Raw genomic sequence first — 19,310 nt, forward strand, 5'->3', positions numbered from 1 at the left:
GCGTCCCAGCTTTTACGCGCGCATCTCGACGGAGTCAACCGCACCTGATCCAGCCGCGATGGACGACGACGTCGCGTCCCGGCTGTCCGGCGCCAACTCCGGCGACGGCGGGCGGGCTTCCTGGGACGTCGGGGAGTCGGGCGCGTACGCGGCCGTGCGCGGCGTCATGACCTCGGCGTACGCGCTGATCGTGCTGGTGGGCGCGCTGGGCAACGTGACGCTGTTGAAGATCTTGGTGGGCGCCAGCGCCATGAGGAGCGTGCCCAACATCTTCATCGGGAGCCTGGCGGCCGGAGACCTGCTGCTGCTGCTCACCTGCGTGCCGGTGGACGCCTTCCGCTTCTTTTCCGACCGCTGGACGCTCGGGGAGGCCGCCTGCAAGCTCCTGCCCGCCGTGCAGCTCACCTCCGTCGGCGTGTCCGTCTTCACGCTCACCGCGCTCAGCGCCGACAGGTAACGCCGCCGCTTTTCGACTTTCATCGCGCCGCAGCAGCTGGCGTGAGATGAGATGCCATTTCCTGACGCCTTCCGACAGTCACACGATCCGGTGGCCGCCCGGCGACTTGGCGAAGGCACAGGATGCGTGCGGGGACACGCCCACAATTACCAACGAAGGTCCTAATGGGCCAAGCGTTAACGCCAGAGGAAGGGGAAGAGGAACGAAACAATTTTTTTTAAAAAGGGCGTGACAACAGACAAAATTGAACAAGGGCCATCGGAGAAACATGCCGTCATGTGCGCGTACGTGACCGACGTAGAACCAGGAGGCTTTTCCTCAGGTGGCAGTCCGGCGACCCGTCCGTTGGGTCCGACGTGCAATTTTCTTCGAGTTGGGTCCCGGATCGGTTCGAGCTCCGGACGAGGTTTTGGAGACGGATGGGGGGGGGGGACGAGCCGTTCGGGCGCTTGCCTCACTTTGGCTTCTCAGTTCCTTCCGATCACGACGTCGCCGACGGCACGCTCGTTTTAGTGGCCGCGCGTAACCAACGAGGCCCGGGGTCTCACGAAAGCCAGGCGCAGCGGGAAGTCATCGGCCGCCTTTAACGAGCCCGTCAAGGTCTCCTTGGGGGGCCGATGACCCTTGAGGGCTTGCGAGATGGCCTCTCCCTCGGTGCCGTGGAAACTTCAAGTCTGCGGGACCTCGGAGTTTTGGGCGCGGTCAGTCGTAGACGTGATCACGCGACGCCTCCGCTTCTTCATCACATCGGTGCATCGTTCCAGACTGACGCCGCGCCTCGGGGCTGCGGAGAACGACATCAAACAATCGGGCCAACATTTTCCCCTTCGATTGACCTTTCACTCCATCTACTCCCCCCCAAACCCCCCAAAAAATAAATCTACCCAATCGGCACTCTGGTCCCAGTTCAAGACGGCTCAAGCGCCCCCGCCCCGTTGCCCTCGGCGACAGCAAATCGGAGCCGGTCCCAAGCCGGAAAAAGGGGAGCCGTCGAGTCTGGAAGGGCATCCGTCCGTCAAAGCCCGCGCCGAGATTTCATCCCCAAAACATTGACAAAGGCTGGGAAGACGACACAGTCAGTGGGGCTAACCACAAAGCCGCTAACCAAGTCTGTGTGTCTGTGTGTGTGTGTGTGTGTGTGTGTGGGGCACCTGCGCACACGCTTGCCGCTTGGCCGTCAGGTACAAGGCCATCGTGAAGCCCATGGACACGCGGACGTCCAGCGCGCTTTTGCGGACGTGCGCAAAGGCCGCCGCCATCTGGCTGCTGTCCGTCCTGCTGGCCGTTCCGGAGGCCGTCTTCTCCCAGGTCGTCGCCATGCAGGTAACGCGTGCTCCTTGCCAGCTCGGGCCTCAGGCTCCGCCCGTCGCGAGTCCGTGGGACGAATCGTCTAGGACAAGGGCAATAGCAAAAATGGGACGGCGGGAAAAAAAAAAAAAAGGGCAGCCGGCGCCGGTGAGAGCGCGACGCGGTCGGAGAAACGCGAGCGATCTGCGCCGGAGCAAAAGGAGCGCTTAAGCGCCCGTCTTCCTTCTGCCTTGTCCACCCTCTCAGGGCAGCGAGAACGTGACCTTCCTCAACTGCGTGCCGTACCCTCTGTCCGACCGGACGCACCCCAAGGCGCACGCCGCGGCGCTCTTCCTGGTCTACTTCCTGCTGCCGCTGGCCGTCATTTCCGTGTACTACTACCACATCGCGCGCACGCTCATGCGCAGCGCGCGCGACATGCCGGGCGAGGTCAGCGAGCACACCAAGAGACAGGTCAGACTCCACATCCGAGAGCCCGCGCGCCGTCTTCAAGTGTCCTTGACCGTGATGATGACGGCCATAAACACACGCGCGCCCCTTCTCGTCTTCGCTCTGACCATAAAAATCCAACGGCTAACGACGGAAACTTTCCTCCGACGGTTTGGGAGCAAGGGAGGAACGGGCCGGATCCCGTCCGAGCTTCCGCGCCTTCAATTTGGTCAAGCCGAGATGGGGCCACGGGCCGCCTTTTGTGCGCGGCAAGTTCTCAAACGGGGGAACGTAGCCACGCGCACGTTGCCGCCGCAAAGTGCAACAAGCGACGTGGCTTTGGTTGAGGGAGCCCCAAAAAGGGCCCCGTTTTCTCTCCCGCGAGTCGAGCCGTCAGCAGCGGCAACGAGCGGCGGCGCGGACTCTGCGTCCGAGGCGCGCAAATACGCTCCGACTTCAATCCGCGGCCACGGGAAAATGCATCATGCACGAGGAGCCGCGCTCAAGTGTCAACGAGGCCGCCCGAGAGGGAGCGCCGGAGGAATATTCACCACGGGGGCGACCTTTGGCAGGCATCTCATCTTTTTATTCCTTCGACTCCTCGGATGACCGCCACACAAAAAAGGTCCGGCGAGTCGGCACGAGAAGACAACGAGCGGCAAGTCCAAACTCTCCTCGGCGTCCGCTGCATTTCGGGCCCCATCGCAGTCGGCCACCCGCGCGGCAAGAAGGAGAGATACCGCCGCTCGTTCCTGCCGACTGCTGAAAAAAGAAAAAAGAAAAAATATATTTTTTTAATGATGTGAAAAACAAATGTACGCCGGTCGAGGCGCACCGGTCTCGAGGCGGAATCCGTCCCCGGAAAGGGCCTGGCTTCCACCGGGGCCGCGCTGAGAACGCAGCGAGAGCTCAAGCTAGCAGCTAACGCGCGGCTTCCCACCCCGCAGATGGAGACGAGGAAGCGGCTGGCCAAGACGGTGCTGGTCCTGGTGGCTTTGTTCGCGGCGTGCTGGCTCCCCAACCACCTGCTCTACCTGTACCGCTCCTTCCGCTACCAGCAGACGGACGAGTCGCTGGCTCACCTCCTGCTCACGCTGCTGGCGCGCATCCTCAGCTTCTCGTCGTCCTGCGTCAACCCGTTGGCACTCTACCTGCTCAGCGACAGCTTCCGACGACACTTCCAAAGGTTCGGACGCCGGCGGGTCACCTGCGCGCACGCGCGGGCCTTAGTACAACGACCGACACCGAAACCGGCACGCTCAAGTAACCGGTGCGCAGATTCTCTCACGCAAACACACCAACTCACTGCACGTGCGATGACACCCAGAATTTGACACGATGCCCTGACGCCGATGCGAAAGCTCCGCCCGTTTGTGCCTTCCGTGTGTCAGTCAGCTGCGATGCGGCGGCGAAGGCGGACGTCCCGACCGTCGGGCCAGCTACCTGAACAGCACGTCCCACATCCGGCTCACCTCCATCAGAAAGGCCGCGGCGACCGGCGCCGAGCGGCAGGAAGCGTGAGGGGAGCCACGGCGAGCGGGACGAGGTGGCGTGACGCTCGCCGGGATGCCGCGTCCGGGAAGGGAGCGCGACTTTCTCCGGCCGGCCGCTCTTACTTTGCTCTCGTTGGCGGCCATCTTTGTTCGGTGACGTCATCCTGTCGCGTGGCCAAAAAGAAAATAAAAAGTCAATTGCGCCAGGACCCGGGAAGGAGATTTTGCCCTTTTTCTCGACCGCGAGTGGAAACGGCGAAGCGGGTCGAGCCTCCGAGCCTTCCGGCCGCGCCGACTTCCCGGATCCCCTTTTCAAAAGGCGGGTTGGCCAGTCGGGTCGCGGCGGCGCCGGGCCTCTCCCGGGTGGTTGCGATGACCTTTGCTGAAACAATTAGCGTTGGACAGAATGCATGAAGCGGCGACGCGCCTTTCTCCGCATCCAAAAAAAAATCAGTGTATATGCGCACCTCATTTGACATGACGACACACCGCGAGACATGTTCGCCACAACAAAAGTGCACAAGCCACGGGGAGTTGGCCGACTCGGCAAAGAAAGCTGCCATCAGCAAGCAGCGCAAGCTCGGGACCGGCGCGTTGTCAACACGTTGGGCCAGCGCTTCCCAAGCGCCATGCCGCCAAACTTGATCCTGTGCGTAGCGCGCGTGCGACCTTTATTGGGTCGGGTGGGTGTGCGGTCATGAACGTGAGAATCGATGCCAAAGATCAGAATGCGATTCAAATCATTGAGCATTGCGCCGAAAGGAGCCAGAGGAAAGGCGTTTGGCCCGCTCCCCGAACAGAAAGCCCGAGCGCAACAACGAGCGCACTTACCACACGTCCGAAAGGAGCGGCCGCTCCTTCCCCGTCAGCCGGCGATCGTCGAGACTCGAGCCGAACGGCGCCAGCGAGCGGCCGCCTGCGGATGGCGGCGATGACCTCCGACCTTCCCCGCCAGCGGCGAGACGCCACTTGACGTCATGGCGATGAAGACGCTTTGCCAACGGAGAGCTACGGCTCCAGGCCGACGCCTGCCAGGCCGCAATGTGGGCGGAGCCCGTCGGGTTATTTTGGGCGTTCAGCTGTCGTCTTCATTTGGCCCCTCGTCCTCGTCGCGGTCATCTTCGTCGCCTTCGCGTCCTCGCCCGGTAAGTCGTCCCTTCTTCATCCGCGTTGAGCTCCCACGCCTCAAATCCCATCCGGCGAACGTCTGCCGTTGCTACGACACAGTTGAGAAAATGAGATGCGCGCGTGCCGGCGTCTTTTCAAAGCGACGCGGGTCTGAGCCTGCGTGCGCGCGGGGGCCCCTTCGCAAGGCCAAAGTCGAGCCATGTCGGAGAAAACCTCGGTGGGAGGCTAGAAAGCGGAAAAGCATTGCGGCGACCGCCTCCGACATCGGGCCCGCTCGTTGGTCTTTGAGGCGCCCGAAGGCGACAGCTGCAGCTGTCGCGTTGACGCCGCCCTTCCCAATTTAGCTCGGCACTCGCCCGTCACCGCCTTTGGCGATCGCACGGGCTCGCACGAGACGGACGCGGCGATGTCGTCGAGAGAGAGCTTTAGGACGCGGCGCCGAGAAGACGAGCGGCGTTGCGTTCCAACGTTTGCCGCGTGGACACCTGGCGAGCGTCGGGCGGCGCCGGGTTCCGAGCCCGCTGATGTTTTCCGCTTCGCGACGTGACCGTTCTCCGCTACCCGCCAGCGCCCCCGCCGAGATGGAAACGTCGGCGCCCCGCCCGCAAGATGAGGGAGCTCCGCCCTCCGCGGCCCGGGACCTCACGGAAGAGTTCGGCAGGAGGCTCCAAGAGATCGTCGGCGGCAACGCTCAGGTCAGGTCGGCCGCGGCGGTCTCGGCCTCCGGCGCCTCGCCGTCACCTTTTGTCAAAGCGCCGTGTGGCGTGCCCCCCTTCCAGGTGGCTGCGGACGCGCACCGGGACCCCGCGGCGAGCGACCAGTCAGGTGCGCCCTCCTCGGAGTCACGCCACGTCGTTCGCATGACTTGCCTCGCGTCGCTGCGGGTGGCTCTCATTTCTCTTCACGTTTCGTCGGTTTCCATGTCGCGCCTCTCGCGTGAGATCCCGATCAGGTGATTGATGGAGGACCGCGGCGTGTGGGGTGGGGGGGCGAACCTTTGCAGTCAGAGGCGACCGTTCCTCGGTGATGTCAGTTCACAGAGACGGCCACCCGCGCGGAGCAATCGTTACCTTGAGCACGTGTCGGGTTCATGTTTCAAGCGGGGAGATGGGCCTGGCCAACTGGGGGTGGGGGTGCTGGGGGGTCTTCCCCAGTTCCTCAACAGCTGCGTCCGCAGCCCTCGTTCACACGGGCTCGCGTCGACGGCAATTCGGGGCCACTCCGACCCGGGAGCAGTTTGAGCGATTTTGGGGAGAAATGAGAGCCGCCCGTTAGCGTGACGGCGCCGGTCATTTCTCACCGCTGTCATGGTTCCAACGCTTGTCGCGGCAGAGGCGTCTTGCGTCATGGACGGTCTGAGCGCTTGGACCACATCTGAGGAAAAACTGGAACACTTGATGAGTAAACACGCCGAGCTGGTGAGTTGACATTTGCTGCTCAGCTTCCGCTGCCAATTCACGCGCCCGCATGAACGCGTGCGTGCGTAGTTGGTGCGCGAGCGCGGCCAGCAGAAGGAGATGGAAGCTCTACGTGACGACGTTTGCACCCTGCGGGCCGAGAGAGGCCAGCTGGAGCGTTTGTGCCGAGATGTCCAAGACCACTGCTCGGCGCTGCGGGTAGGGCGCCGCCAATTGCAAAGGCATCCCAAACTTTGACACGCCAGCGTCTACGCCCCCCCACCCTTCCAGGACGAGGGCCTACGTCGCCGCCGCGAGGACGAGGGGAAGCGGGCGGAGATGGCCGCTCATTTCCAGAGCTCGCTCGCGGAAATCCAGACGCAGATCGAGCAGCACAGCGCCCGAAATGAGAAACTGTGCGAGGACAACGCCAAGCTGAGCCAAAAACTGCACTCGCTGCTGGAGCAGTGCCAGCGCAGAGAGGAGGTCAGACGGCAAGACCGAAGCGGGCGCCGAGACCCAAGCGTGGGCCCCCGCCTCCTGACCGCCTGTGCCCGTGTGTGTGCTCGCGCGCAGAGTTTAGAGAAGATGGACCGTCACCGCGACCTCCAACAGCAGCTGACTTCGGCCAAGCTGGAGCAGGCCAACGCGCTGCTGGCGGACGCGCAGCAGAAGCACCGGCGCGAGAAAGAATACGTGAGTGGTCGCGCTCGCGGCGGCTTTCCCGACGCGCGTCCCCGAGCCTGTGCCGTGTCGCCGCGTCGCAGCTGCTGGCCGAGACGGTGGACAAAACCCGCAAGTGCTTCGCCATGAAGGAGGAGGAGCTGAGCATGAAGAAGAAGGTAACCGACGCGCTCGTCCCTTCGCCTCCTTCCGCTTCCAAAGCTCCGCCGGGCGGGTTCGCGGCCTCTGGGAACGGGGCGGTCCGCCTTGGGACCAAAGTCGGGAGTCCAAAGTTGCGGGCGACGCACACATTGGAGACCGGGGGGATGGCTGCAGTACCGCATGCTCCCAGCAGAGATCGTCCTTCCCTAAAAAAAATGCAAAAAGATTTCTGAGACGTGGTCCGGTCTTTTGAAAAGCCGACACTTCGGGGCATCCGTGGTCAATTCAAGGCCCTAAACTCGACCGATATGGCCTCCCTAGCTAGCTCGTTAGCCACGTTCTCGGAAAAGACAGCCGCCCGCTAATACATGTGAGATGACGCAAAGGCACGGCTGACGAGTTCGCGATACTTCACCGAAACCAGCTGCCAGAGTTAACAAACAAGCAAAAAACGTCGCGTTTAATGCCCCCGCGAAAACTTTGAGCGGCTCGCCCGCCAAAGATCTCCGCGGGCCCCCGGTGGTCAGAAAGGGAACGTCGCTCGGAGGAAGCTCCCGCCAAACGCTGCTCGGGCGCCACGAAAGTGAGAGTCGTCCGAGCCCGCGATGCAAATCGCTCGTCGGGTTTCCGATATCGGCGGAGGGAGTCAAAGACTTACCAATGTGGCGGGCCGAGCTCGGGCAAAAGGCTGCGCCGACGAGGCGAACGCTGGCCGGCCTCGGAGGGCAAAGCGAGCCGGACGCAGGTGAAAGCAATTTTGGCTAACGAGGCGGGAAGCGGCGGGAAGCGGCGGGAAGCGGCTCTTCAAAATAAAAGCGAACGAAAATTCTAATGTCCCGGTGTGATCCCCGCGCGAGAGACCTCAGGATGACCTCCGCATGACCTTGTCGCCCTGCAGTTGGCGCTCTACTCCAAAAAGTTCGACGAGTTCCAGACGACGCTAGCCAAGAGCAACGAAATCTACGCCCGCTTCAAGGCCGAGATGGAACAGGTACCGAGATCGGCACGCGAGGCTCTCGGGCAAAATACGCCAAGGTCTACAGGGAGCGTCGCGCCTCACTTGAAAAAGAACGTCGTCGCCCATGACTTGTCGATGCCGATCACGTCGGCGCGGACTCCCGACGAGTCTCGAGTGGCCTTGTCGTTGTTCGTGCCGAGTTGCGCTGTGGGTTGCGTCCTTTTAGTTCTTCTGTCCGTCCGTAAGATGTCCGAGAAGATGAAGCGGCTGGAGAAGGAGTCCGACGTCTGGAAGTCCAGGTTCGAGAATTGCAACAAAGCTTTGACGGACTTGCTGGAGGAGGTGAGTGGCGCCTTTGCGCCTCGGCGCGTGAACTCGTGTCCCCCACCCACTTGACCGCCGTCCCCTTCCCGCAGAGGATCGAGAAGGGCAAAGAGTACGAGGTTTTCGTGGCGACCATCCGCAAGCTGGAGAAGTTGTGTCGAGCGCTGCAGGACGAGAGGAAAGTTCTGTACGCCAAAATCAAAGATGTCCGCCTGTACGACGCCGAGACCTCCCCCGAGGCGGCGCCCGCGCCCGAAAAGCACCACGACCACGACAACGACGACGACATGACGGAGGAAATGCGGCGGCTCGAGGCCGAACAGGTCAAGCTGCGAGAGTTTGCGGAATCCTTGAATGCGTCTCGAGGCGAGGCACAGGATCGCCGGGAGGGCGCCTTGGACCCGGAGGAGCGCCCGGAGGAGCGCTCGGACCACCGCCCGCTCACGGCCGCCTCTGGACATTTCAACGCAACGTTCCGTCCGTCGGAGCCAGACCGCCCGTCGCAAGCGGAGGCGGAAGTCGAACCTGCGCATGCGCCAGCGGAGGCGGAAGCGGACGTCGAGCCGGAGGTCAACGGAGAAACGCCGGCGGGGGGGAAAGCGGAGCCGAGCTCCAAATCGGAAGCGAAAGAAACGGTGAAAGCGGGAGCCGACTCCGGATCTTCTTCCGAGGTCGAAGCCTTGACCTCGACGGTCGGAGCCGAGGACCCCGTCGGTTCGGAGGCCACGCCCCCTGCACTGGGACATCAACCCAAGAAGGAAAGCAAGAAGAACAAGAAGAGGAGGAACGCCGGCAAGCTTTGAGCGGGTCGCCGTCGCCTCACAAGGGCAAGAAAGAGCCCGAGCAAGCGTGCGGCGCCCATTCTCAATTTTCCACGCAATAAAAGCTTTTCTTTCTTGGACTTGGGACCAACGCGAGTGACCTTTTTCTGGCGGGCGGAGAGGTCGGCCGGGGCGTCCAGCGGGAGCGTCGGCGCTCGGCCCTCCCGGGGCGCCGTCCCGCCCGCTTTCCGCCCCATTTGAAAGGCGCTCGGCAAAAAGCGGCGGCAAGGTCACCGTTTGAGCGGCATCGCGGGTCGTCCGTCTTCCATCCTCGGCCAGAAAATTGCGGCGCCGACGCTTAACGCCAACGTCGCCACTTTCCTTCAAACGGGTCCGGGGGGGTGGGGGAGAACATCGCGTGCCGGTGGCGGACAGAACAGGTCGCCGTCCCTGCCTGTCATCTTACAACACGCGCGCAGACACACACAGTGACTCGGGTTACTTCATCGGCCTCTCGGTTTTCTCCTTTTTGCTGGCGCTCGTCCGCACACGCGCGCACAGAAAACATCTCGTCCATCTGCACGTCACACTTTTTTAATGAATGATGGAGGAATAAATGGATGGTCATCATGCCGACAACAATTGCTCTCAGTGGGTGAAAACGCGCCAAAGACCGACGTCAGGCCAAGAGCCCCTCGCGTGTCGCAGGAATGTTTCTTTTTGCAGACACGCGCGCACGCCAAGTCACAAACACGTACGCGGGCACGCTTGCACATATTCGAGGGCACGCGCAAAGTACACAACGGTGGGCTCACACGGGTTCACAAAGCCAAACGCACACGCGCACACAAAGGCTAGTGCATAAAAACACACAAAGACATGCACACAGTCAGGTGCTCACACTCAAATAGCCACGCGCGCACGCACGCAGCAGTTATGGGGGGGGGGCGGCGCTAGCCGCGGGCGTTTTGGTGCTGCTCATCGCCACCTGCGCTCGCTCGCTCATCTTGTCGCGCTAAAAGATCTTTGAGGAAAATCAATAGCAATCACGGCTGCTTCTTTCCGTTCGGAAAGTAAGGCCCGCGGCGCGGGGGGGGGGGGGGGGGCTGTGGGTCTTACGCGCACCGCGATACGACCCCCCCCCCCCCCCCCATTTCCCTTTGTCGTCCGTTCGCATGGGCCCACGCGCGCTACGGCCCGGGTCGGGGTGCCGCTCCCCGTTAGCGTCAAGTGAAAGCTCTCGAGACGCTCAGCTAAAGGCGCCGCTTGGGGAGGAAAACCAACAATCGAGCTGCGAGCGAGCGAGCCCAAAGCGGGCGATGGCAAAGGGCCGAGGGGGAAGCCAGGCCAGTGGACAATTCCCGTCGCTTTGGATCCCCGAGGCCTCGTCACTCGCCCTCCCGCCCGCGCGGGGTCCCACTCGCCACGCCGTCGGCCATTTTGTGGCAAAAGGGCTCGTCGGGCGAGGGAGGCCAGAAGGGGCCCTCAAGAGCGGAGGGATTTGGTGACGAGGGGGCGACCTTTGGAGGAGGTGACGTGATTGCCCCCCCCCCCAGGCCTTTTGGATTGAAGGCCAAACGTCTTCAACAAGCGGGAAATGTCCACTTGCCTTTTCTCGGTCCGCGGCCCTCAGGGACTCTGTTGCTCCACGTTGCGGACCAGGCCGCCCGCCTCGGGCGAGCGCAGCTGTCTGACGGAGCGCCAGACCGCCAGGTAGTCGCCCGCCGCCGCGTCCCCGCGTGTCTCGGCCGCATCCTTCTCAGTCGTCAGGCGGGAGGACGCGTCCGCCGCCTCTCCCGCCCGGGGAGCTTGGCGGAGGTTCGCCGGCGCCGCGTCGCCGCCGCCCTCCAGGTGCTCGTAGGAATTCTTCTTCTTGATCTCAAAGAACTTGACGACGCAGTAGGTGACGGAGCCCACCGTGTTGACCGCCACGCCGCCCACAAAGAGGGCGCTGGGCGCCACGTCGTCAAAGGCCAGCATGCCCACGGTGATGGTGACCACGCTCTTGACCACGCCCACGAAGCTGGTGGTGACGGCCGAGTTGAGGTAGGTGCAGTGGTAGGTGGTGAAGTTCATGGCGCAGCCGATGGCGACGCTGGACAGGAAGAGCGCCACGACGCCGGCGTCCTTCCAGCCCGGGTACGACCACACGGCCGTCGCGTCCGACGAGATCACGGCGCCCGCCAGCAGGACCTGAGAGGCAAAGGCGACGGCATGAAAGGCCAACGGGCGGCGAGCGGGCCCGGGGGGGGGGGGGGGACTCACCGGGGTGGCCATGACGGCGATGGCGTACTGCGCGGTCAGGGGCCCGTGCCGGCTCTCCAGGCTGGTCTTCTGGATGAGGACCAGGTAGGACGCGTGGATGACGACCGCCAGGACGCCGGTGGCGTAACCCCACGGCTCGCCGCTCAGGTCTCCCGCGCCTGCCCCCGGGCGCAAAGCGGAAGACGGATGAGGCGCGGGCGCGCGGGCGCCGATGGCGAGGCGGGGGCCTTTACCGGCGAGCACGGCGCCCCCGGTGGTGATGGCGACGGCGGCGAGCACGCCGGGGGACGGGGCGCCGTTCCTGAGGACGCAGACGCCGATGGCGAGCGTGAAGAGCGGCAGGCAGCGCTTGAACACCACGTACATGGGCAGGCTCAGGCCGCGCAGCGACCACAGCGTCAGCGTCGACTGCAGCGTGGACAGGACGCACACCGCCGCAAACTCCTGCGGGTGGGGGGTGGGGGGGGGGTACAACGCTCGCGTCAGAGCCCTCGTCCGGGTGGCACTTTCAAGGCTCGCGCATTTGCCCCCCCCCCCCAAAAAAACTGATCTCCTCGAGCTTTCATGTCAGTGTGTGAAGGGGGCTGCCGTGACGTCACCCGTGACAAATCTGGCCTCGCGGGCGGGGACGCTTCTTGTTTCGCTCTTGGGAGATCGGCCAACTTCTTTGCGCTCGCCCTCGGCTCACACCGGCGTCGCGCGCGCACCACGACGACGCGCCACGGTCGGCGCGGCGCGTTCGGCACTGCGCCAACTTGGGGCGAAAGTGGGGACGGTGGCGCTCGCGGAGAAGCACGACGCGCCGACTGTGGCGTCCGAGCTGCCGAAAGGGGCTCTCGCACCTGAGCGAGTTGGCTTGGCGCGCGCGGGGCTTACCTTGGAGAGGCCGAGGCCGAAGGGGGGCACGGAGACCCTGCCGAGCCGGCGCAGCGTTTCCAGGCCCAGCGCGGCGGCGCTGCACGTGCACAGCTGGAGCAGCGTGAGGAAGCCGAAGTGGCGGCCGCTGATGAGGAACTTGAGCAGGATGTTGAGGCTCCCCGAAAACACGCCGTGGGCCACCGCCACCGCGATGGCCGGCGCGCGCCCGCGCACCGCCTCCATCGTCCGCCGCTGCAGCCGCGCAAACTACGGCGGCGCCGCAGCGAGGATGAGGACGAGGAAGGCGCGGGGGGGGGGGAGAGAGCTTGGGGGAGGACCTTTCCTATTTCGGCGCGCGCACGCGCAATCTTCTGCCCCGTCCTTTTGGCGTGGGAGAGCCTGCTTGAAAAAGAAGAGAAACGTCCGCCGATGTTCCAGACTCGCGTGAAAGCGCCACGAAGCCACCCCCACACACACTCGCGCCCACCCCCCCACCCCCCTCTGACGCGGAGGAAGAGGGATTCCCCGCACGCTGAGGTGGGGGTCAGCGAGAGAGATGCGCCCTGCTCTCCCCCAAACTTTCTTTGGCATATTTCAAGACTGTGCCACTTTTCTCCCTCCCCCAATTCATGACGGCCGTCTGCGTTTTTCACCCCCCAATTCATTTGCAATCTCCGACTTGACACGCAAAACCTTCAGCTCATTCCCTGGCAACATGCCCAAAATGACTCCAAATTCAACAATTTGACCATTCAAATGTCGGCCCCCCCACCCTCCAATTTCCACATTTTGGACCGATTCAAACTGTTCCAACCGTCGATGCCCCAACCCGCCACTCGGCAAAGATGCAAGCGTTTGCCCATTCGACAAAGTCCAAATGAAGAGGTTTTCTTTCCGACGCCATTTTGGGCCCGATTTAAAGCATTCCAGATTTCAACTGGTGTGCCACGGGGTGGCGGGGGGCTTGTGGCCTAATGATGAGGGACGCCGCATACTTGCTTCCTTTAATTCCGTGGCATCCCGGATTCGTCGTTTCTCTTTTTAAGCGATTCAAACCATTCGATCTTCCGCATCGTTCGACATCCTTGCACACATTTGAATTCAGCCACTCAGCTTTCACATTCTCTCGTTTTAATTTTTCATCAGGAAATGACTTTGAGGTGACGGGGGCTGGGGTGGGGGCGGGGGCGAGGAGGGCCATCCTTCCAATTAACTCCGCCAGAGGATTAGCAGCAGGCCCAGGCGGGAGGGGGGGGGGGTCCATTGTTGCAAAAAGATTAGCAGACTCTCATGTGAAGGGAAAGCTCAAACACTTCCATTTCGGCGCGGCCAACGGCGGAAGGTTCCGGAGGAAGCTCAAAGTTATGTGGGGGAGATTCGGCTTCAGGCAGCTCCGCCTTCGCCCGCGACGCCCGATGGACCGCTTGCGTCACGCTGGCGCGCCCGCAGCCAGAATGAGTCGACGAGGGGGCGAATGGCCGAACGCTTCCTTTGGCCTCTTGTCGCCGTCCCCGCAAACCGAGGACGCCTTCTTCATCCGGAGGTCGCGGTACGTCGCCTGGCGCGCCGCTTCCTCTTTGACCCGACGACATCACGGCGGGGGGCGCGGGGGCCGACACCGTCACGGGCGGGGCCCGGCGCCGGACAAACACGGCGGCGTGTAGATCTTCACCGTCTCGTCCCACGAACAGTCCAGCACCTGAACGCAACCGTCAAAGGTCATTTTGAACCGTTCCTTGCACCTTCCTCCAACGCGGCATTTGTTCGCTGGCGTTAAGCTAATGAGGCCGGCGCGCGCAGATGCGCATCTTACCTGGTTGGGGACGTGCAGGTTGAAGTCCAGGCCGCAGACAAACTCCGAGTGATGTTCCACCGTGTCGACGAGAGCGCTCTCCCTCTTCCAGTCCCAAAACCTCCAAGAGGACAAAGACGGCATACGTGGGCTCAGGCGCGCTTCGCTCGCCGACTTTGGCCCGAAGCTCGGCCGCGCCGCCATCTCGCGGCGCGGAGCCCCGATCGCCGAGGCCTTCGCTGACTTTGAACGGGCGCGGACGGCAGCGCCGGCGTCGGAGCGCCGCATGACGCTCGCAGTAGGCTGCGTTTTGGTGACGCCGGTCATTTAGCGAGGCGCCTCCGGGGGGGCACGTGGAGCGCGTGCGCGGCGGAGGCCCGCGGCGCTCAGTGCGCTCGCTCGCTGGCTGGCTGGCTGTGATTTAATCACATTTGCAAAGTGGATGAGTCTGGAAGGTTTGCTGCGTCAGGGCTTTGACCGCACACGGGAGTCATGAAAGTGCTTCGATTAGTGCGATTGCCGTTGGCAAGAATGATTCTTTTTTTGGGGGGGGGGGGGGGGGGCTGAATTGCTGGCCGCTCGTCTCTCTCGATCCCAAAGGGGCTCGCGTTGGTAAGACGGCGGGTCTCGCTTCTCAGATCGGAACGCGGCTCAGTCGCTATCGAACGAGAAGGAGCCGCGCGCTAGCCGAGCGCGAGCGGCTCATCAGACGCACGCCAGGCGAGGCGAGGCGCCGCTTTTCCAGTCACCGGTTTGCGTTTTCTTCCGCCGGCGAGGTACGACACGTGCGCATTTGAGCCGCTTTGTGCAAACATCACGCGATGAGCACACCGGCCTCTTTTGCGCCATTGCCACGGTAACCCACGGTAAGCCTCCCATTGTGACCGGTGTGCTCACCTGTCCGCTTTGTGTGTCGTGCCCCCCCCCCCCCGTTTGCTCAACCTACACACTGATCAGAACAGGACGTGCCGGTTGCGTCAATCCTTGTGCTCACACACTGGACACGGAAATGTGACAAAGTGGCCCCTCGGGCGCTTCCCCGCACGGTGTTCCGCAAGGGCCTCGCCTCGGCAGCGTCTCCTTCCCAACATCCAATTCCAGCCCAGAGAGGAGCCCGAGCCCGAGCCCGAGCCCGGGCCCCTCTCTGGGCAGTAGGAATTCTGTCAATCTGCGGCAAGGAGCGACACGTCGGCGCAAAAGCTGCAAAAGCCGGGAGCGCGCGAGACAAAAACTACAAAGGCGCACCATCTTACCTTACAGTGAAATCATACGAGCAGGACGCCACCACGTTGCCGCTGAAAGGAGAGAACTGCGGGCAGAAATCACAAGTTACAGGATGCGCACTCATCTGACAAAGAAATCGGCCGCTATGTTGACACGCCCGGACAATCGCGACGGCCAATTGCCAAAGGACGTCACTGTGCGCGTGTCAATGGAAATGCGGCCGTTTTGAGTGCGTGCGGCTCGTCTGGCCACCTACTTTGACTCGCCGGACGGCGTACTTGTGGCCCGTCATTAGATTGAGGGGCCGGCGGGGGTTCCTCAGGTCCCAAAGGCGCACGCTGCCGTCCACGGCGCCGGTCGCCGCAACGTTCTGCGCACGCACGAGGCACATCAAGGGCGAGCGGCGGCCTCCGTCGCCGCCCGCGCGCTTTTCGCCAGAGTCGCTCACCTCATCGTATTTGCACCAATCGCAGGTCAGGACCTCGGCGTCGTGCGCCGGCACCGCCAACCGGCACGCGCCCGCCTTCACGTCCCACACTCGCAGCGTGCCGTCACCTACGCACACACAAAAACAAACAAAGACAGCAAGTTGTGCGTGCGCCCCCCCCCCTGCTTTCTTGCAAGCAGCGGATTATTCGAAAAGGATTAATTCAGCCCGGCGCCGACTTGTCACTCCGACACATATTTGAGCTCCAAAAGGAACGGACGGGAAGGAGATTAAGGAGCCGCTTTCATCGGCGTCGTGGGCGTGGCTTTGGCCGTTTGGTCGCGGCCGACTTTTAACCGCTTTTCCCGAGACTTTGTCTTCCCCGCCGCGGAGGTGAAGAAAAGCGACGACGCCATCTGAGGCCATCGGCGGCCATCTTGTCGGATCCGATATGCTGACCGCGTGTTCAAATGTGCTTTACTCCTGCCCGGTGCGCCCCCCCCCTCCCTTGCCACAAAATGGCTGCCTCGCGAGATAGGAGGCCATCGCGGCGCCGGAAGCTTGTTAGCGTTAGCGCTTATCTCGTAACGTAGGCGGGCCCTCGGGTGGCGTTCAGGAACGGAACCTTGGGCCGCGTGAGCCCAAGGGGTTGGCGTTAGCCCTCCCCCCCAATCTCCTCTCCAACACGAGCGAGCGGAGCGCCGTTCCCAAGTTCTAGTCGTCCGAGCTTTTTCCACGGCCGCCCACGCCGCACGAGATCAGATTAGCGACGGGAAGTTGAAAGCGTCGACGCAATGCGGGCGACAGAGGCGAGCGCTCGCCGGCTCACAGAGCAACTTGGATGGGAACGGACGTGTTGTGTCAGGATGCGTCGCCGGGGCGGAGAGGTGACCGACTTTGATCAGCCGATTCTCAATTTCTTATGAAAAAAATTCAAAGGGCCGCGGCGTTTCCACGGTCGAGAGACGACGGGAAAGGCTTTGTTCTGGGCCGGGGACTTTTTCGGAGGGGAGTGGCCAAGCTCCGACACGGAAACAAGCAGCTTCAGGTTCCGGGCATCCCCCCGGCCCCCCTCCCCAAGCACAAAACAAACACGCACACACAAGAGCGTTGGGACGTCTTCCGTGACATCGTCGTCTTCCCACGACCGATCCCGTTTGACAAATGACGCCGGAGGCCATCGCTGGTGGGCAACGTTTTGCTTTCATTCTTTCCTCCGGTAGATTGGCGACTTTCCAGCACTAAGGAAAAGGCTTCGTGTTTTTGCTCCACTTCTGAGGCTCGAGGACGACGCTCGCCCACCAAACCAAAGCCTTGCGCCGGCTGCTCGGGCACGCGCACGCGTCCGCGCTCTCCCACGCACGCTTTGGCTGTTTGTGACCTTTTGTATGAAAATGTCGGGCCGAGCGAAGCGCACGCTGGCGACGCCACTTTGATGTACGCGCGCGCCGCACGCGGCTTAGCCAGCTGCCGCTGCCAGATAGCTGACATTTTAAGCTCACGTGCCACTTCGAGGAAAACCACCCTGGCGGACAGACATTTTCATCACCCGCCCACAGAAACCTCAGCGACCGCGCTTTACACACGCACACAAAAACAGGTCAACAGTGCCTCCTTGTGGGGATACGGTGCCATGCCGTGCCCTTTGAGTGTGCGAGCGCGCGTACCTGAGGATGAAGCGAAGCAACCTGAGATGTGAGGTGACCAAATGGTGCTGTAGATGACCCCCTGGTGACCCGTGAAAGTGCTGAGTGATTGGCCGAGGGTGGGGTCCCACTAGGAGGAAGCGAAAGGTCACAGGTCAGGCGGGAAAGCCGACAAACCCGTGCAGAGCAAGAAGACGGAGGCGCGCACCACTTTGGCGGTGCGATCCCACGATCCCGACACGATGGCGTCGTGGCCTCTCGTCTGACTCCAGTCCACCGCGTACACCTACCAAAGAACATCAGCCACGGTGGCGACTTGACCGCCGTTGGGCTTTGTCGCGCCCTCGGGCCGGAGAGAGACCCCCCCTTGGCCCTCCGACCTCTCGCACGTGCTCCTTGGCCAGCCTGAGGGGGGCGTCGTGATGAAGGTCCCACAGCTGCAGGCTGCCGTCGCCCCCGGCCGCCACCAGGACGTGCTCGTTGGCCTCGCTCCACGACGCGTCAAACAAGCCGTCGCTCCACTCCCAGCTGCCGCGAGCGCGCAAACGGGCCAGCGGTCAATCGACGTGGGAGACCTTGACGACACCCGCTTCGCGTACGTTCGCGTGGGCTCTCGTTTTGCCTTCTCCGCGTTACCTTCGGACGAGGCCCAGTCCGGTCGGCGCGTCGTCGAGGACCAAGAGCGAGCCGCCGCCTGAGCGCGAGCGGGTTACAGGTTAGAGGTCGGAGGTCGCGGGTCAGCGCTCCGTGCCCACCCGCTACGTGCCTGCGATGCCGTAGTGCTGGGAGGTGGCGCACGCCAGCCTGCCGGGGAAGAAGGGCGACGCCTCCACCGCGTAGCCGTGACGCGCCGGGCTGCGGAACACTTTGGTCTCCATCGCCGACGCTACAAAAGGCGCAGACAATCGGCCCGTCGACCTTTTGTCCAATGGGGCCAACGTTGCCGACTGACAACCACAACTTGTATTATGCCATCAAGAGTAACGGCTTTGTCAAACGCCACAACTGTTTTTGGTTTGTTTTTTGGTCGTCCACGACAGTTGCTCTGTCAAGACTACCACATTGTTGTTTGTCTTGGACCGGGCGAGAGGTCAAACTACAAGTCCGTCACGCAGAACCTATCCCAGGTTTCAAGCTTCGGTCCGTCGGGGAGGCGGGACAAGAAGCCGTCAGTCATGTCCACCGAGGCATTAGGCCTTCTATGTTCAAGGCAAAGTCAAAACAATTTTTAAAAAATGATGGACCCGTTCCTCCCAAACGCCTCGCGTCAAGACAACTCAAAGTCGGCTACGTTTGTCTGCGATTAGTCAAAACTCGTCAACCGCAGCGTATCCTCACCACTTAGCTCCGCCTACGACAAGAACTGGCAAGTGCTGTACGTCGATGTCCTTTTTCGGGTCATCAATCCCGTCTTGCGTTTGAAATGTACAAGGATGCAACTCTCCAATCAAGCGCAACGTAGCGCGCACTCACCTGTCTAATTGTCTCCCTGTGCGTCCCCGTTGCTACGGATTGCCAAAGTCGCGGGCACTAACCTGGAGCCAGTATTTACGTGGACAACTTACCTCCCCCCGTAAAGAAAAGGCAAAGCAGGCTGCCACAACGAAGGTCGAATCCCTCTCTTTAGCGGTTGACGGTTCCAATTTGCCGAAGGAAAAGCGTGTTTCCGAAGCTCGTTAACGCCGCCTCCACATCGTCTTGGCACGAGTTGGAAACGTCCCGCGAACGACGTCTCGCGCACACGCCACTTTGCGGTAAAAAGGAGGAAATCCCCCCCAAAAGCTGCGCCGTTCTACTGGCAAACGTCCGGCTCTTGTTGTTGAGCTTCCGGGGTTTCTTCTTCGTCGTAACGCTTCGCACATTTGACTCGTTGTCGCCCTCTGCTGGCGACTTTTGCAGCGGTCCATGGATCGACGCTCCGAGCATGTGGGCAGTCACGCAGACGCGGTTCAGGATTTCACGGCCGATCATCGGGTCGCAGTTGGACTCAACTTTATCGGGAATCGAAAACTGTTCAT

General features: G+C 62.3%; 4 protein-coding genes and 1 long non-coding RNA gene across 8 annotated transcripts in view; 2 read left to right on the top strand and 3 right to left on the bottom strand.

Moving 5' to 3' along the window:
- LOC127592543 (uncharacterized) overlaps positions 1-4,609 on the bottom strand; it is a 30,988-nt gene extending 26,379 nt beyond the window's left edge. The window contains exons 1-4 of one of the 3 annotated variants that reach the window (XR_007960143.1): positions 4,519-4,609; positions 3,506-4,069; positions 3,277-3,401; positions 2,665-2,956 (exon numbers count right to left, since the gene is read on the bottom strand). This is a non-coding gene — a long non-coding RNA (uncharacterized LOC127592543). Of the gene's footprint in view, positions 1-2,664; positions 2,957-3,276; positions 3,402-3,505; positions 4,070-4,518 lie in introns of those variants that run through there. The other 2 variants (XR_007960144.1, XR_007960142.1) reach the window with 2 other exon arrangements.
- Positions 59-3,715, top strand: nmbr (neuromedin B receptor). The gene is made up of 5 exons (XM_052053368.1): positions 59-453; positions 1,639-1,780; positions 2,012-2,218; positions 3,142-3,380; positions 3,586-3,715. Exons 1-5 carry the CDS (start codon positions 59-61, stop codon positions 3,713-3,715), a joined length of 1,113 nt encoding a protein of 370 aa, XP_051909328.1.
- Positions 4,610-4,713: 104 nt separating the features above from the next.
- Positions 4,714-9,220, top strand: LOC127592535 (beta-taxilin-like). Its single transcript, XM_052053366.1, has 11 exons — positions 4,714-4,832; positions 5,384-5,510; positions 5,595-5,640; positions 6,148-6,233; positions 6,303-6,431; positions 6,504-6,698; positions 6,789-6,908; positions 6,980-7,054; positions 7,936-8,028; positions 8,242-8,337; positions 8,412-9,220. Exons 1-11 carry the CDS (start codon positions 4,729-4,731, stop codon positions 9,120-9,122), a joined length of 1,782 nt encoding a protein of 593 aa, XP_051909326.1. The 5' UTR covers positions 4,714-4,728; the 3' UTR covers positions 9,123-9,220.
- A 1,488-nt stretch (positions 9,221-10,708) lies between these two features.
- LOC127592536 (solute carrier family 35 member D3) lies at positions 10,709-13,147 on the bottom strand. The gene is made up of 4 exons (XM_052053367.1): positions 12,222-13,147; positions 11,579-11,789; positions 11,346-11,503; positions 10,709-11,273 (listed from the first exon to the last, which is right to left on the bottom strand). The coding sequence occupies exons 1-4, from the start codon at positions 12,444-12,446 to the stop codon at positions 10,710-10,712; spliced, it is 1,158 nt and encodes a 385-aa protein (XP_051909327.1). The 5' UTR covers positions 12,447-13,147; the 3' UTR covers position 10,709.
- Positions 13,148-13,317: 170 nt separating this feature from the next.
- On the bottom strand, positions 13,318-19,199 carry pex7 (peroxisomal biogenesis factor 7). Of its 2 annotated transcripts, none has more exons than XM_052053372.1 (11): positions 18,858-19,199; positions 18,059-18,178; positions 17,929-17,986; positions 17,673-17,820; positions 17,501-17,578; positions 17,314-17,422; positions 15,668-15,774; positions 15,476-15,589; positions 15,249-15,304; positions 14,017-14,116; positions 13,318-13,902 (listed from the first exon to the last, which is right to left on the bottom strand). In XM_052053372.1, the coding sequence occupies exons 2-11, from the start codon at positions 18,168-18,170 to the stop codon at positions 13,825-13,827; spliced, it is 960 nt and encodes a 319-aa protein (XP_051909332.1). In that variant the 5' UTR covers positions 18,171-18,178; positions 18,858-19,199; the 3' UTR covers positions 13,318-13,824. The 2 variants fall into 2 exon arrangements, with proteins under 2 accessions (XP_051909332.1, XP_051909331.1); XM_052053371.1 differs by having other exon boundaries at positions 18,824-19,199.
- Between the last annotated feature and the right edge of the window lie 111 nt (positions 19,200-19,310).

The sequence above is a fragment of the Hippocampus zosterae genome, chromosome 19, assembly GCF_025434085.1.
Source record: "Hippocampus zosterae strain Florida chromosome 19, ASM2543408v3, whole genome shotgun sequence".
In the NCBI taxonomy this organism is placed as follows: domain Eukaryota; kingdom Metazoa; phylum Chordata; class Actinopteri; order Syngnathiformes; family Syngnathidae; genus Hippocampus; species Hippocampus zosterae.